At 45.7% G+C, this 18139-nt stretch overlaps 1 protein-coding gene across 2 annotated transcripts in view; it reads left to right on the top strand.

Annotated features, from left to right (window-relative positions):
- The window catches only part of MCUB (mitochondrial calcium uniporter dominant negative subunit beta), a 72799-nt gene that overhangs the window by 30941 nt on the left and 23719 nt on the right, over positions 1 to 18139 (top strand). Inside the window, exons 1-3 of one of the 2 annotated variants that reach the window (XM_038755172.1) lie at positions 5689 to 5755; positions 15766 to 15841; positions 17424 to 17594. In XM_038755172.1, coding sequence (XP_038611100.1) covers positions 15766 to 15841; positions 17424 to 17594 — 247 coding nt within the window. In that variant the 5' untranslated portion in view covers positions 5689 to 5755. Of the gene's footprint in view, positions 1 to 5688; positions 5756 to 15765; positions 15842 to 17423; positions 17595 to 18139 lie in introns of those variants that run through there. The other variant, XM_038755170.1, reaches the window with a different exon arrangement.

Consider the following 18139-nt stretch of genomic DNA (forward strand, 5'->3'; position numbering starts at 1 on the left):
AGATCTACCTTTGCGGTCCTGACCTCTTCCTTCGCAGCCTCACGTTTCCTCCTGCCCTCAGGACGTCTCTACTTGTATGTCCTTTGAACATCTCAAACTAAACATACCCAGAGCAGAACTCTTCATCTTCCCTCCCCAATCTTTCCCATCCCTGTAGGCAACATCACTATCTTCGTTGTCTCACAAGCCTGTAACCTTGGCATTATCTTCGAGTCATCTCTCTCATTCAACCCAAATATTTGGTCTGTCACCAACGTCACTAAAATTCACGCTTTCCCCTCCAGCCAAATAGCTACTTCACTGGTCCAAGCATTTACTGTATCCTGCCTTGACTATAGCATCAGCCTCCTCGCTAACCTCCCTGTCTCCTGCCTTTCTGCATTCCGGTCCTTACTTCTTTCTGCTGCCTGAATCATTTTTCTAAAAGTAAATCCAATTCACATCTCTCCACCCATCAAAAACCTCCAGTGGTTTCCCACCCATCTCTGCATCCAACAAACTTCTTACCACCGGCTTTAAAGCACTCAGTCACCTTGATGCCCCCTTCATCTTCCCTCACTGACTTCCTACTAAAAGCTGGCCGGCTCACTTTGCTCCTCCTAATGCCAACTTACTCACTGTACCTCGATCCTGTCTATCTCACCAATGTCCTCCCTCTAGGCTGAAACTCCCACCCATTTCATATACAACAGACCACCACTCTCCACACCTTCAAAGACTTTTTAAAATCACGTCTCCAAGAGGCCTTCCCCTACCAAGCCCTCATTTCCCTACTCCCTCTCCCTTCTGCATTACTTCTGCATTTGTATCTGTACTTTATAATCACCCCACCCTCAGCCCCAAACACTTACATATGTATCCATAACTCATTTTAATGTCCATCTCCCCCTGAAACTTTAAGCTCCTTGTGGGCAGGTATTGTGCCTAGCAACTCTGGTGTGTTCTTTCAAGTGCTTAGTATAGTTCTCTTTACACAGTAAGCACTCAGTAAATAGCATTTTTTTGGAAGATCCCCAAGAGCAGGGATCTATTATTATTTCTATCGTGTGTTCCCCAACTCCAGAACACCATTCTGCAGGTAGGAGGTCACGTTGTTGCCATTGATGATGGTGATGTTGGCACAGAACCAGGATCTGTCTTTTATTCCCACCCCTTCCCACCCCGCTCTCCCTCTGAGAAGCCTCGGGGACTTTATATGTGGCCCCTCCGCAGGCCTCAAAGACCAAAGATGGAACTCCAGCCAAAATAACCGTCCTCCCGAGGATTGGAGAAAAGGGGATAAGGAAGGAAGAGGGAAGCATCGCCATCTACAAGCAGAAGAGGGGCAACAGCAAAGTTAAGCACACTTAACTACCATGTAGTACGGTGAAATATCCTTCAAAGACAATTGAAAGGAAGCAAATATAGAGGAAATCAAGGAAAGAATGGAAAAGCTTAATTAAGCCTTTGAAGAGAAGACATTCTGATTGTGCTGTCTCCAACTGAGCATGAAGCTTTGACAGCCTCCCCTCGGGGGTCCTTTCCTCTTCTATTGAAACAAAAAGAAAGAGAATATTGATTTCCCTAAGCACTGGGGTATAATACAAATGCTGGGTTTCTAATGCTGTAAAGAAGAAGGTTGTCTCTTTATTAAGATCAGTGAAGCTATTATCTTCAAACATTTTCTTCAATGGCCATGGTACAAGGCAAAATTTAATTGGGCGCACCAATTATGATTCACCCGGTTTTCTCCCTGTCCATTCAATTCTTCCCCATCCGCTTCCTTTGCATTTGTTTCCATTTTCCAAAGGAGAGCAGGGGCACCTGTTGGGTGGAAAAAGGTTTTCATGCCTCCTGGGGGAATCAGTAGATAAAAAGATGCCTGCCTTTGCTCAGCCTTCTTTGACAGTGCCAGTGTTTCCAGAGGCAATTGAACAGGGAAGTGGCACAGTTCTTGAAATTGTGATGGGTTGTTTTGTCTGTCTCTGTTGGAACCTGTCACTGCTGCCAACCTCAGCCCCATTTGTAGTCAGGACAAGTCTAACTGTTTGCTTTCTGAATATGGTTTTTTGTTGTTGTTGTTGGTATTTTTTAAGCACTCACTATGTGCCAGGAACTCTACTAAGCGCTGAGGTAGATACAAGGTAATCAGTTTGGACACAATCCCTGTCCCACAAAGGGCTCACAGTCAAAATCTTCATTTTACACATGAGAATACTTGGAACCGAACTAGTGTTCCACATGATTAAAAAGGGGTTTGAAGGCAGGCACAAGTAAGAATTCAAATCCTCTTGAGAGAAATCTGAAGTAAGCAAAATCATAAGGGACTGTTTGGGGGATCGGGGCAGAGGGGAATGGCATAAATGAAGGAAAAATAAAAGAAATTAGTGCCAAAGTCAAGGTTGACTAGTGTAAAAGGAATTTCTGATAACCCAATACAGTCCCTGTTGCCTTCATACTGTAGCTGAGTGAAACCAAAGTGCATCCGTTTCAGAAAATAAATTTGCTGTAACATCTTCCAGTTGCCTGATGTTTTAATACTTCCGGCTGGTCATTTTTTTTTTACAGAAATTGTAACGCGAAGGTCAAGTCGTATACGCTGATGACTAAAATTTGTAACTTCTAAAATTTTAACTGACGCGGTGCAATTGCTGAAATTCAGGTTTGCAAAGTTGAACAGTATCTTTTTTTGTCCTTTTTTTCCTGGCCTTCATTGCCCCTGAAAGTTGAACACCTCAAAACCACAAAGAAAAGCCTGTGCCGTGTGTCTGGTCGGTGCAGACGGGACCCATCTCCAGCGGAAAAACACCGAGCAAGCTTCGGTTAGGAAATAAAAATGCTCAGTTGGAGTTGAGTTTCAGCAGTGTTCATGATTGAGCAGTGACCCCAGGCTGAATGAATTTAGTACGCCGACACGGATTTCAATCCAGAACAGCCACCCCTGGGCCCACCATCCCTACCTCAAGCAAACTGAGGGCAAATTGACTCACCATTTACCTCTTGTGTTACTTCTGGCCTGTGTGTGATCTATAGTCCAGGATTCACCAAGATTTTAAAGAAGGCTTGCAAAGCCCTTTACAGGTTCAGATTTTGCAGACTTGATCATTTGGGGAACCGTAGGTGATGTCAGTGTGATCATTGTCTTGGTTTTGAACATGGGCTAATTTCCTTGTAAATAAGGAAAGATACTCCTGAACTCATTGTATTTTAAGAGATCGATTTAGGGGTAACTGGAGTGCTGCCTTTTTATGTCTTTGGAGCTCCTATTTCTGCCTAAGCCTGAATTTGATTGCTAATCATGACTTCAAAGACATTTGTGGCCATTAGGTAACAAAATCTAAACCTCCTTTCCTCACCTAGCTCAGGGAAGCTTTCTTTCCCAATCCTTTTACCTCCTCACCTCCACCTTTCTTTCAGTCTAATTCTACTGTGGTTCCAGTTTTAAAAAAAAAAATGTTTCTTTCCTTAGTAACAGTGATAGTGATGATTAAGCACTTACTATGTTCCATGCGCTGTTCTAAGTGCAGTGGTTAATGCACCGTGATCAGATTGGATACAGGCCTTGCTCCACATTGGGATAATAACAATAATAATGGCATTTATTAAGCGCTTACTATGTGCAAGGCACTGTTCTAAGCGCTGATCACAGTCTAAAGGGAGGCAGCACAGGTACTTTCTTCTCATTTTACGGATAAGGCGACTGAAACCCCGTTACTTGCCCGAGGTCACCTAGCAGATGAGTGACAGAGATAGGATTGAACCCAGGTCTCCTGCCTCCCAGTTCGGTGCTCTTTCCACTAAGCCAAGCTGACTCCCATAATAAGAGGTTTGTTTTGGATTCCTTTTCAGAGTGGGGGGGTTTGAGAAAATGGGATGGGAACTTATCTGGCCTTTTGGACGTGGCTACTACTTTTGTTACTGCCAAGAAGAAAGCTCTGTTGACGTCTAGGTGCTACATTTGGCCACATGAAGTGACAGGAGTTTGACCAGCTGGACAATTGGTCTGTTTCTCTTGTCTTAAAAACTCGCTTTCAATTTATTTTTCCTTATTTACAAAAGTCATCCGCCGACTGCCGTTTCACAGGTTCTGTCAAAGCTTGTTAGCTATTAAGTGCTTTAATGCCATATTCCGTGGATGGTAAAAATTCTGCGCTGTAACTCTCGGGTTCCAAATGAATCGCTTTTGTTTTTTAGCGGGACCATCGTAAGTATTTATTTAGTCTTCCTCCAGGCCGAGTCTTTTAGACTGTGAGCCCACTGTTGGGTAGGGACTGTCTCTATGTATTGCCAACTTGTACTTCCCAAGCACTTAGTACAGTGCTCTGCACACAGTAAGCGCTCAATAAATACGATTGATTGGACGAGGTGCTGAGAAAAGTACAGTGAATGCAGGCCATCCTCATTCTTAAGATGCGTCGAGTTTCCACAGATGACAATTACATTGCTACATCTGTTCCTTGTTTCACCCTTACAACATGTGAATTTTGACTTGGTAACACCTCCCTCCTTTATGGCACTAGAGCTGGGAGTGCCGAGTGGGGAGGGGTACAGAGTCGCCTCCAGGATATGGAGAAACTATTTTAAGAGTCGTGATGGGGGAGAAAGTTGAGAGAGAGAGAGAACACAGTGGGCAGAGCGGGAAGCAGAAGGATTGCCCGCGTGCCAGACGGAGCAGAGCTGCTCACTTTGAAGCCTGGGCTCCAAACTAGCTCAGTTTTGCCAAGTCCGAGTTGAAAGTGGGGGCAGAGCATCTCTCGAGGGGAAGAGTTTTGTGTCTGGGCCTCCCCACACCCGTAACAAAAGTTCCTCTGTGGCAGACCTAGAAACTCCGTGCATTCTCAAAATCTTCCTCGAGGAGAGCATCCCTTGGTCAGGGAAGGTGTCTCCCAATTTGGTTGTATTATACTCTCCCAAGTGCTTAGTACAGTGCTCTGCACAGTAAGCGTTCAATTAATACTAATGATGGATCGATCGATCCCTTCCCAAGTTGGTAGTCGCTCGAGGTGTCTCCCAGCAGGCCGCTGTTCCGTCTTGTCGTTTAAGACCGTTTCGCGAGACTTAGTGGGAAGAGCCCGGGCTTGGAAGCCGGAGGTCGTGGGTTCTAATCCCGGCTCCGCCACTTAGCAGCTGTGTGACTTTGGGCCAGTCACTTAACTTCTCTGTGCCTCAGTTATGTCATCTGTATAATGGGGGTTAAGATTGTGAGCCCCTCATGGGACAACCTGATAACCTTGTCTCTGCCCTCGTGCTTCGAACAGTGCTTGGCACATAGGAAGGGCTTAACAAATACCATCGTCATCATCATTATTATTTAAATTGATCATTCTGTCCTACTGGCTTGCTCCTGTATACAGCACCTGTATATATGTATATATGGTTGTACATATTTATTACTCTATTTATTTATTTATTTATTTATTTTACTTGTACATTTCTATCCTATTTATTTTATCTTGTTGGTATGTTTGGTTCTGTTCTCTGTCTCCCCCTTTTAGACTGTGAGCCCACTGTTGGGTAGGGACTGTCTCTATGTGTTGCCAATTTGTACTTCCCAAGCGCTTAGTACAGTGCTCTGCACATAGTAAGCGCTCAATAAATACGATTGATTGATTGATTGATTGATTGATTGCTCACCTTACAGCAGGTGCCCAAGTATCCATCCCACTGTCATCCATCCTCCTTCTGCAGAGCTGGGTTTCCGTTACTGTTCAGCTTCCGTGCTTTGAGCCGACTGCCTTCCGTGACCGCGCTTTTGGGGAGCTTGACATCGAGGGCGGTACGTGGGTTAAATTGTTGAAGCAACTGCTTCTGTAGCCGGCCCTGGGCTCTTGGCCGTATAGCCGCCTAATAGAATGCAAAACTTGGTTCTGGAGCTTAATCATCATCATCATCATCAATCGTATTTATTGAGCGCTTAGTATGTGCAGAGCACTGTACTAAGCGCTTGGGAAGTACAAATTGGCAACATATAGAGACAGTCCCTACCCAACAGTGGGCTCACAGTCTAAAAGGGGGAGACAGAGAACAAAACCAAACATACTAATAAAATAAAATAGAATAGATATGTAGAAATAAATTAAGTAAATAAATAAATAGAGTAAAAAAAATATGTACAAACACATAGACATATATACAGGTGCTGTGGGGAATATACAGGTGCTGTGGGGATGCTTCATTGTCCTGCATTCTGCCAATGATGGCATTTATTAAGCGCTTACTACGTGCCAAGCACCGTTCTAAGCGCTGGGGAGGATACAAGGTGATGAGGTTGTCCCACACGGGGCTCACACTCTTAATCCCCATTTGACAGATGAGGTCACTGAGGCGCAGAGAAGTGAAGTGCCTTGCCCAAGGTCACCCAGCTGACATATTTATTACTCTATTTAATTATTTATCTTACTTGTACATATCTATTCTATTTACTTTACTTTGTTAGTATGTTTGCTTTTGTTCTCTGTCTCCCCCTTCTAGACTGTGAGCCCGCTGTTGGGTAGGGACTGTCACTATGTGTTGCCGACTTGGACTTCCCAAGCGCTTAGTACAGCGCTCTGCACACAGTAAGCACTCAATAAATACGAGTGATTGATCGAGCGCTTAGTACAGTGCTCTGCACACAGTAAGCGCCTCAATAAATACGATTGATTGATTGATTGACAGTCGGCGGAGCCGGAATTCGAACCCACGAACTCTGACTCCAAAGCCCGGGCTCTTTCCACTGAGTCACGCTGCTTCTCTATTCCTCACATTTAAAATGGGGATTCAAGCCCCATTCTTACGAGTCTTGAGCCCACTCTTTTAGACTGTGAGCCGACTGTTGGGTAGGGACTGTCTCTATATGTTGCCAATTTGTACTTCCCAAGTGCTTAGTACAGTGCCCTGCACATAGTAAGCGCTCAATAAATACAATTGATGATGATGATGATGATGCCAAAACCACGCTAGCCTATCTTTTTGTCTGTTTAGGCCTCATTGGAGAGTGTTTTGACTAGATGGACATAAATATGTGGATTGTTGATGAAAATCTTTGTTGGCCGCGAGAGACACGTCGTGACTAACTAGCACACCGGCCGTAAGCCCTATTTGAGAGCATCTTTCCCAGAAGACTTTTGCCTTTAAATCCTATTTTGTTCCTAGCTTTCAATCAATCAATCAATCAATCGTATTTATTGAGCGCTTACTATGTGCAGAGCACTGTACTAAGCGCTTGGGAAGTACAAATTGGCATCACATAGAGACAGTCCCTACCCAACAGTGGGCTCACAGTCTAAAAGGGGGAGACAGAGAACAGAACCAAACATACCAACAAAATAAAATAAGTAGGATAGAAATGTACAAGTAAAATAAATAAATAAATAAATAAATAGAGTAATAAATATGTACAACCATATATACATATATACAGGTGCTGTGGGGAAGGGAAGGAGGTAAGACGGGGGGATGGAGAGGGGGACGAGGGGGAGAGGAAAGAAGGGGCTCAGTCTGGGAAGGCCTCCTGGAGGAGGTGAGCTCTCAGCAGGGCCTTGAAGGGAGGAAGAGAGCTAGCTTGGCGGAGGGGCAGAGGGATTGGGGGCATTCCGGGCCCGGGGGATGACGTGGGCCGGGGGTCGATGGCGGGACAGGCGAGAGCGAGGTACAGTGAGGAGATTAGTGGTGGAGGAGTGGAGGGTGCGGGCTGGGCAGTAGAAGGAGAGAAGGGAGGTGAGGTAGGAGGGGGCAAGGTGATGGACAGCCTTGAAGCCCAGGGTGAGGAGTTTCTGCCTGATGCGCAGATTGATCAGTAGCCATTGGAGGTTTTTGAGGAGGGGAGTAATGTGTCCAGAGCGTTTCTGGACAAAGATAATCCGGGCAGCAGCATGAAGTATGGATTGAAGTGGAGAGAGACACGAGGATGGGAGATCAGAGAGAAGGCTAGTGCAGTAGTCCAGACGGGATAGGATGAGAGCTTGAATGAGCAGGGTAGCAGTTTGGATGGAGAGGAAAGGGCGGATCTTGGCAATGTTGCGGAGCTGAGACCGGCAGGTTTTGGTGACGGCTTGGATGTGAGGGGTGAATGAGAGAGCAGAGTCGAGGATGACACCAAGGTTGCGGGCTTGTGAGACGGGAAGGATGGTAGTGCCGTCAACAGAGATGGGAAAGTCAGGGAGAGGACAAGGTTTGGGAGGGAAGACAAGGAGCTCAGTCTTCGACATGTTGAGCTTTAGGTGGCGGGCGGACATCCAGATGGAGATGTCCTGAAGGCAGGAGGAGATGCGAGCCTGGAGGGAGGGGGAGAGAGCAGGGGCAGAGATGTAGATCTGGGTGTCATCAGCGTACAGATGATAGTTGAAGCCGTGGGAGCGAATGAGGTCACCAAGGGAGTGAGTGTAGATTGAGAACAGAAGGGGACCAAGCACTGAACCTTGGGGAACCCCCACCATAAGAGGATGGGAGGGGGAGGAGGAGCCTGCAAAAGAGACTGAGAAAGAACGACCGGAGAGATAAGAGGAGAACCAGGAGAGGACGGAGTCTGTGAAGCCAAGGTCAGATAACGTGTGAAGGAGAAGGGGGTGGTCCACAGTGTCAAAGGCAGCTGAGAGGTCGAGGAGGATTAGGACAGAGTATGAGCCGTTGGATTTGGCAAGCAGGAGGTCATTGGTGACCTTTGAGAGCGCAGTTTCCGTGGAATGAAGGGGACGGAAGCCAGACTGGAGGGGGTCGAGGAGAGAGTTGTTGTTGAGGAATTCTAGGCAGCGCGTGTAGACAACTCGTTCAAGGAGTTTGGAAAGGAATGGTAGGAGGGATATGGGACGATAACTAGAAGGTGAGGTGGGGTCAAGAGAGGGTTTTTTTAGGATGGGAGAGACATGGGCATGTTTGAAGGCAGAGGGGAAGGAACCAGTGGAGAGTGAGCGGTAGCTTTCGTGTGGTAGCCCTGGGAGGGGGGAAGAGGAAGGAGATCTTGGCACAAAAACCTACCCCAGTTAGATCGTTGTAGATCATTCTACATGTTACTTTTTCATTTTGCCTCACATTTTCTCTTTCTTTTGAAATGGCAAACATACAAAGATTTGCACCCTCTAGGTAAGGCCTTAAAATGAGTATTTTTCTGGTCATATGTTCTCTTTGTGCCCATCATTGTCCCATTTTTAGTATAGCTCTGAGAAAACATTAAATCACGATACGCTTGGCTTCCACAGCATAGACAACAAGATTTTAGGCAACTGTTTTCTGGTTGTGTTTTTTCCCCTTTACTCTCCAACGTTTAGCTTATTTCTCAGAGCCATCTGGGGAAAATCACTTGATCTAATGAGATCTCTGGCAAACAACTGAGAGCTCCAGAAGAATGGTTGTAATAATGTAGCTCTTTCCCTTGCGGAAGGGGTGAATTGTAGCACTAGATAATTATTGAAAGCTTCGCACCGAGACCAGTTTTAGATGGGGTGCCCTTGCAGCAGTATGATTAAAGTAGCTCCAAAAAATGCTTTGATTTCAAAAGAGAATTCTTTTTCCTTTTTTACGCTGATACCTGATTATTGCTTTTCAAGTGAGAAATATAAGTAGGGGCTGTTTTTATCTGATTTATATTCACGACTCCAAGCGGACCACTTCTTGTGGTCATTCAGCATGCTCCAGTGTCTCATCTCTTTCCAAAAAGTGAATGCCAGGGGATTTGCCGATCAGCGTTTCTACATTAAAATGCTTCTTGCACGTTGCTGTCAACCACCTTTGCATGGTATCTAGGGTGGTGATTCTCGTGCCTCCAATTTACAAATCCATATTTCACCTCTCCCCGTCTTCCAAGCCTCATTAATCAATCAGTCGTCGGTATTAATTGTTTACTATGGGCAGAGTGGTGTTGGAAGCATTTGCGAGAGAATTAGACACGTTCCTTGCCTGTAATGAGCTTACATTCTAGAGGGGGTGACAGTCACATTGTCAGCTGTGGGACTTTGGGCAAGTCATTTAACTTCTCTGTGCCTCGGTTCCCTAATCTGTAAAATGGAGATTAAGACTGTGAGCCCCCCGTGGGACAACCTGACCACCTTGTAACCTCCCCAGCGCTTAGAACAGTGCTTTGCACATAGTAAGCACTTAACAAATGCCATTACTTTTAGACTGTGAGCCCACTGTTGGGTAGGGACTGTCTCTATGTGATGCCAATTTGTACTTCCCAAGCGCTTAGTACAGTGCTCTGCACATAGAGCTCAATAAATACGATTGATTGATTGATTGATTGATTGATTACTATTATTATTATTATTATTATTGAGTAGTAGGAAAGCATGGCCCGAACTAGACCTTGAGCCCATTGTTGGGTAGGGACCATCTCTATGTGTTGCCGATTTATACTTCCCAAGTGCTTAGTACAGTGCTCTGCACACAGTAAGTGCTTGATAAATACAATTGAATGAATGAATGAATCTCCTCCCAGAGGCCTTCCCCCAATGAAGCCCTCGTTTCCCCCCTACTCCCTCTCCCTTCCGCAGTTGGGTCTGTAACCTTTAAGCACTTAATATTCACCCCACCTTCAGCCCCACAACACTTATGCAATAAATGGCAATTTATTTGTATTAATGTCAGTCACCCCCCCTCTGGACTGCAAGCTCCTTGTGGACAGGGATCTTGTCTACCAACTCCGTTGTAGTGTACTCTCCCGAGCGCTTAGCACGGTGCTCGGCACCCATTAAAGCGCCCGCATACCATTCATCGATCGATTGCTTGACCTGAGGCCGAAACCCGTCCATCTGCCCGTCTGTGACTCGAGGTGGTAACCGGAACAGAGAGCGGCTCCTTACCGAAGGCAGTGGGCTAAAGGGATTCTCTCTCGGTCAGTCCTTGATGCCTTCACCAACAGCCATCTCCTGAGACATGCCCACATCTACAACCCCTGGCAGAGCCCCAAAACACGACAAAGAAAGCCGAGCGGGGGCTGGAGAATGAGGGTGGCGTGGGGTTGGAGATGCCAGACACCAGCGGGAATGAATCCCCAGTTTGTTTCAACGGCTGTTTCCGTATGTCATTTAAGTTGTCTTTTTAGGAGGTGAAATGCCTTGGAAAAATTATGCACTGAAAATCGTCGCTTTGAAACATGCCAATTCAGAGGGGCCATCGTGCTATAGAGCTATGACTTGCCGCCTTTCTCCCTCTCACCCTTAATACAGGACTGGTGGGTTTCAGCTGTAATAATAATAATAATTTGGCATTTATTAAGCGCTTACTATGTGCAAAGCACTGTTCTAAGCGCTGGGGAGGTTACAAGGTGATCAGGTTGCCCCACGGGCGGCTCACAGTCTTAATCCCCATTTCACAGATGAGGGAACCGAGGCGCAGAGAAGTTAAGTGATTTGCCCAAAGTCACACAGCTGACAATTGGCGGAGCTGGGATTGGAATCCATGACCTCTGACTCCAAAGCCCGGGCTCTTTCCACTGGGCCACACTGCTTCTTTAAGCGCTTACTGTGTGCCAGGCGCTGTACTAAGCGCTGGGGTAGATACAAGCAAATTGGGTTAGACACACCTGTTTATATGTATATATGTTTGTACATATTTGTTACTCTATTTTACTTGTACATATCTATTCTATTTATTTTATTTTGTTAGTATGTTTGGTTTTGTTCTCTGTCTCCCCCTTTTCGACTGTGAGCCCACTGTCGGGTAGGGACTGTCTCTATATGTTGCCAACTTGTACTTCCCAAGCGCTTAGTACAGTGCTCTGCACACAGTAAGCGCTCAATAAATACGATTGATGATGATGGTGATGACACAGGGGACTGCCAAATATCCCAAGAAGTGGGCTGTCTTCCGAGGGCCCACGCTAGATATGGCTCCTGCCGAGGGACGTCTGTGGAGTCACATCTCCTCCAAGAGGCCTTCCCTGATTAAGCCTTCTGTTTAAGAATAATAATAATAATAATGGTATCTGTTACGCGATTACTGTGTTCCAAGCATTGTTCTAAGCGCTGGGGTAGATACAAGGTAATCGGGTTGTCCCACGTGGGGCTCACAGTCTTAATCCCCATTTTACAGATGAGGTGACTGGGGCACGGAGAAGTTAAGTGACTTGCCCGAGGTGTCACAGCAGATAAGTGGCGGAACCGGGATTTGAACCCAAGACCTAATAAATACCGACACTTGGTTAAGTGCTCTATGAATACTATTGATTGATACTTCCAATCACCTTCTGTGGGTGCAGTCTGCACATAAAAGACTTTTCACGTTTTCCTATAAGTAAATGCCATTGGAAACCCAATCCATCAGGCTGATTGGGCTATTACATTTTACTTTCTGTCCGCTCAGCCGCCGTGCTAGTGACTAAACAGGAAAGGCGTGTTGTGGGTGATATTAGGTTATTTGCCGGGCCACGCTCCAAGATAAACCAGTCACTTCTTTGGCCGTGAAACCTGGCCTTCCTTTAGGTGTTTCTCAGTCTCCGTGATGCCAGAGTTTCTGACGTTAGTGATTTTTCCCCATTACCCGTTCGCCTTTCCTTGTCCAGACTGTTCGTAATTATCGTATACGTTTGGGGGTCCTGTTTCTTTGTTCCTCCAGAACTAACTTTCAGAGACGTGTCCTGAAGATTGCCTTTTCCAAAAGTTGCCTAATGAATGGTCTCAACCTCACCAAGCCTGGCTCCATAGATCATTGCTGAAGAGAAAAATCAGCTTTTGTTTATTAATAATAATAACTATAATGATGATGATGGTATTTGTTAAGCGCTTACTATGTGCAAAGCACTGTTTTAAGTGCTGGGGAGGTTACAAGGTGATCAGGTTGTCCCACGGGGGGCTCACGGTCTCAATCCCCATTTTACAGATGAGGGACTGAGGCGCAGAGAAGTGAAGTGACTTGCCCAAGGTCAATCAATCAATCAATCGTATTTATTGAGCGCTTACTATGTGCAGAGCACTGTACTAAGCGCTTGGGAAGTACAAATTGGCATCACATAGAGACAGTCCCTACCCAACAGTGGGCTCACAGTCTAAAAGGGGGAGACAGAGAACAGAACCAAACATACCAACAAAATAAAATAAGTAGGATAGAAATGTACAAGTAAAATAAATAATAAATAAATGTCACACAGCTGACATTTGGCGGAGCCGGGATTAGAACCCATGACCTCTGACTCCCAAGCCTGGGCTCTTTCCAGTGAGCCACGCTGCCTCTTTGTTCTTTCACTAGGACTCTCATGAGAAATTGTTCTCCAAAAATTAAAGCTCAGCTTCAGCACATAGAGGATTTCATCAGACACTCTTTTCCACCTCTGACACTGATAATTTTAGCGGCACACACTCGCTGTTTCTGAGCCATTCCGTCTCCTTAACCGCTGACTTGGCTTTTAAGCCAGAAGTCTTTATGTTCTGGTTGTCTTGACTTGAGCAGTAGCCCTCTAATTACAGCTCTGTGTGTGGGTGTGTAAGTGCGTGCACGCGTAAATATGCACACATCGCTTTGGTTCATCTTTGAAGGCCTTCAACAAGTTGGGGACATAAGAAAAACTATAACTCATAACAGGAATTTTTTTTCCTTTTCTACCATTCTCTAGAACATTCACTCACAATAAAGTAAATGACCTTTTTTAGCCCCAGGTGGAAAGGGGTTGAAGATGAACCTCACTGAGGAGAGAGGGGAAAGAAACAGGAAAAGAAAATGGGGAAGTGACCGTCAGAAGGAGAGTAGCAAACTGATAGACGTCCCCTCCCACAACATCTATCCTTTAAGCGTGCAAGAGGATGAAACGAAAAATATAACGGCCAGCTGTTCTCCGTCTGCCTCTCTTCCCTGTTAACACAGAACAAATAGAAAGGGGTTGGAATTAGAGCAGTTGAGAGAGAATTAAGTCAGTAAGCTCCTTTTGGTCAGGGAATCTGATGCCTGCATTCTCGAAAACTTAAGCGCTTAGTACAGTGCTCTGCACACAGTAAGCGCTCAATAAATACACTTGATTGATTGATTGGAAGGGGACAATATAACAGAGTTGGTAGACAGATTCCCTGATCAGAGGACTAAGAGGAGAGAGGGGAAAGAAACAGGAAAAGAAAATGGGGAAGTGACCGTCAGAAGGAGAGTAGCAAACTGATAGACGTCCCCTCCCACAACATCTATCCTTTAAGCGTGCGAAGAGGATGAAACGAAAAATATAACGGCCAGCTGTTCTCCGTCTGCCTCTCTTCCCTGTTGACACAGAACAAATAGAAAGGGGTTGGAATTAGAGCAGTTGAGAGAGAAGTAAGTCAGTAAGCTCCTTTTGGTCAGGGAATCTGATGCCTGCATTCTCGAAAACTTAAGCGCTTAGTACAGTGCTCTGCACACAGTAAGCGCTCAATAAATACACTTGATTGATTGATTGGAAGGGGACAATATAACAGAGTTGGTAGACAGATTCCCTGATCAGAGGACTAAGAGGAGAGAGGGGAAAGAAACAGGAAAAGAAAATGGGGAAGTGACCGTCAGAAGGAGAGTAGCAAACTGATAGACGTCCCCTCCCACAACATCTATCCTTTAAGCGTGCGAAGAGGATGAAACGAAAAATATAACGGCCAGCTGTTCTCCGTCTGCCTCTCTTCCCTGTTGACACAGAACAAATAGAAAGGGGTTGGAATGAGAGCAGTTGAGAGAGAATTAAGTCAGTAAGCTCCTTTTGGTCAGGGAATCTGATGCCTGCATTCTCGAAAACTTAAGCGCTTAGTACAGTGCTCTGCACACAGTAAGCGCTCAATAAATACACTTGATTGATTGATTGGAAGGGGACAATATAACAGAGTTGGTAGACAGATTCCCTGATCAGAGGACTAAGAGGAGAGAGGGGAAAGAAACAGGAAAAGAAAATGGGGAAGTGACCGTCAGAAGGAGAGTAGCAAACTGATAGACGTCCCCTCCCACAACATCTATCCTTTAAGCGTGCGAAGAGGATGAAACGAAAAATATAACGGCCAGCTGTTCTCCGTCTGCCTCTCTTCCCTGTTGACACAGAACAAATAGAAAGGGGTTGGAATGAGAGCAGTTGAGAGAGAAGTAAGTCAGTAAGCTCCTTGTGGTCAGGGAATCTGTCTACCAACTCTGTTATATTGTCCCCTTCCAATCAATCAATCGTATTTATTGAGCGCTTACTGTGTGCAGAGCACTGTACTAAGCGCTTAAGTTTTCGAGAACGCGGGCATCGATCCCGCTACCTCTCACATGCTAAGCGGAGCGCTCTACCATTTGAGCTAATTCCCCTTACAGCACGCTGTTCCAAGCTGTTAGTACAGTGCTCTGCACACATGAAGTGTTCAATAAATACGGTTGATTGATCGACAGATTGTAATAGTTGTTAAAACCCTGAAGTGAGCATAGCAGCTTTCCTCAGGTCATTATTCAATCGATCAATTGCCTTTTTCGAGCACTTACTGAGTGCAGATTACTGTGCTGAGCGCTTGTAAGAGTGAGCACTTAACCAATACCGCTATTGTTGTTATTATGATCGTTACAATCACCGCCTATGGAGCTGAGAAAGGCCGGTGTTTTCCTCCCGGTGTTTCGGGATGTTCTCCCCTCTTAGGAAGCCTAAAGCCATTGCAGAAACCTCAGAGAGTATTTGAGGAAGGTAGCGATGGGATCTGTCACCAGTGCGTCACCGACCGAAGGGGCTTTTTCTCTTTCGAGTGCCCAGATGGATCATCTTACCGGAATATCGGGGCTGCCTTAGCACCCGGGGTAGAAAGGGAATATCCTGGGAAAAGAGTTTCCATTCTACTCTTCTTAGATGGTGTTCGGGGGTTGTTTTTTTTTGTTTGTTTGTTTGTGTTAATGCAAAAATTTCTATCGCAGATGCTGTGTTTGAGGCCAACGGGAAATCTGAAATTCCACAGGTGGTCATTTTACAGCACACTGACACCACCTGATGGTAAGCCTGCTTCGTATTCATCAATCATCAATCGCATTTATTGAGCGCTTACTAAGTGCAGAGCACTGTACTAAGCGCTTAACACTGTACTAAGCGCTTAATACTTCCGCTTAGCGCTTAGTATTCCTTCGCAGAGTGGCATCCCATCACTGTGGGCACCTCTTGAAAGGAAGCGGGCAGCTCTGAATTTTCTCTTTTCACTGTACAATGGCATGTAGTTTATTAGTAGTAGTAGTAGTATCATCATCGTTAATCTCAATCAATCAATCAATCGTATTTATTGAGCGCTTACTGTGTGCAGAGCACTGTACTAAGCGCTTGGGAAGTACAAAGCACTGTTAAGCACTTACAATACTAAATAACCACTCAGTCTCTTTTGCATTGCTCTGACTTGCTCCCTTTATTCATCCCCCCAGCCCCACGGCCCTTAAGTATTTGTAATTTATTTACTTATACTATTGTCTCTCTCCCCCCTCTAGACTGTAAGCTTATTGTGGGTAGGGAATGTGCCTGTTAAATCATTCATTTGATCGTATTTATTGAGTGCTTACTGTGTGCAGAGGGCTGTACTAATACAACACAGAACAACAAAAACCAGACACGTTCCCTGCCTACAATGAGCTTACAGTCTAGAGGGGGAGACAGGCATTAATATAAATAAATAATATTGTTGTATTGTACTCTCCCATGTGCTTAGTACAGTGCTCTGCACACGGTAAGCACTCAGTAAATAAGATTGACTGACTAAGTGCTGGTGTAGTAATATCAATCAATCAATCAATCAATCGTATTTATTGAGCGCTTACTGAGCGCTTGGGAAGTACAAGTTGGCAACATATAGAGACGATCCCTACCCAACAGTGGGCTCACAGACTAGAAGACTCTAGTAATAATAAATTAAGCCCTAACTATGTGCCAAACACTGTTCTAAGCTCTGGGATAGATGAAAGGTAATCAGGTTGGACACAGTCCCCGTCCCACGTGGGGTTCTCGTTCTTAATCCCCATTTTTCAGATGAGGTAACTGAGGCCCAGAGAAGGGAAGCGACTTGCCCAAGGTCACGCAGCAGTCGAGGGGCGGAGCCGGGATTAGAACCCAGGTCCTTCTGACTCCCAGTCCCAGGCTCTATCTACTAGATGACATCCTCAACACAACCCCTGTCCTATCTGTTAAGTCTAAACAGGAGAGAGGGGGCTTTAATAGTCTGTTTCATCTAGAGAAGCAGCGTGGCGCAGTGGAAAGAGCCCGGGCTTTGGAGTCAGAAGTCATGGGTTCGAATCCCGGTTCCACCACAAGTCTGCCGTGTGACCTTGGGCAAGTCACTTCACTTCTCTGAGCCTCAGTTACCTCATCTGTAAAAATGGGGATTAAGACTGTGAGCACCACGTGGGACAGCTTGATCACACTGTATCCCCCCCAGCGCTTAGAACAGTGCTTTGCACATAGTAAGCGCTTAACAAATGCCGCCATTATTATTATTATTATTATTATTATTATTATTATTATTATCTATTGTTCTCCTGGGGTGTGATTGGAAAAACCAGCCTGCTTTTTCCCCTCATGGTTTGTTTCCTTTCTGCAGAAGTGACGGTCGCTTACCACCACGGACTACCCATCATAACTGTGACGTTGCCATCGAGGAGGGAGCGCTGTCGGTTCACCGTCAAACCCACGCTCACCACAGTCGGGGCCTTCCTCCGGGACATACAGGCCGAGGACAAGGGGGTCGAGACGGCGGCCACCCTCTCAGAAGGTATCTACGCGGGATTCCTTGCTCGGCCCTCATCCGTCCCCCTATGCTTCCTCTACCCCTAAATAATAATAATAGCGACGGTGTTCGTTAAGGTCTTGCTATGTGCCAGGCACTGTACGAGGTGCTGGGGTGGCCCGTAATAATAATGGTGGCATTTGTTAAGCACTTACTATGTGCGAAGCACTGTTCTAAGCTCTGGAGTGGATACGAGTCAGTCAGGTCGGGCACAGTCCCTGTCCCACGTGGGGCTCACACTCTTAATCCCCATTTTGACAGATGAGGTCACCTGTAAGCAGTAAGAAGGTGCGAAATAAGTGCTTGGATCAGCATTGTAGTCGTTTAGATGGAGAGGAGGGGCCGGATTCTAGAGAAATTATGAAGGTAGAACTGTCAGGATTTAGAAGCAGACCGGATATGCTGGTTAAATGAGTGAAACGTCAAGGAAAATACCAAGATTATGAGCTCGAGAGACGGGGAGAATAGCAGCGTTGTGTGCAATTAAGGGAGAGTCTGGAGGAGAACCGGGTTTATTCTTTTCTAGGGGC

The sequence above is a fragment of the Tachyglossus aculeatus genome, chromosome 12, assembly GCF_015852505.1.
Source record: "Tachyglossus aculeatus isolate mTacAcu1 chromosome 12, mTacAcu1.pri, whole genome shotgun sequence".
NCBI classification, from domain to species: Eukaryota; Metazoa; Chordata; class Mammalia; order Monotremata; family Tachyglossidae; genus Tachyglossus; species Tachyglossus aculeatus.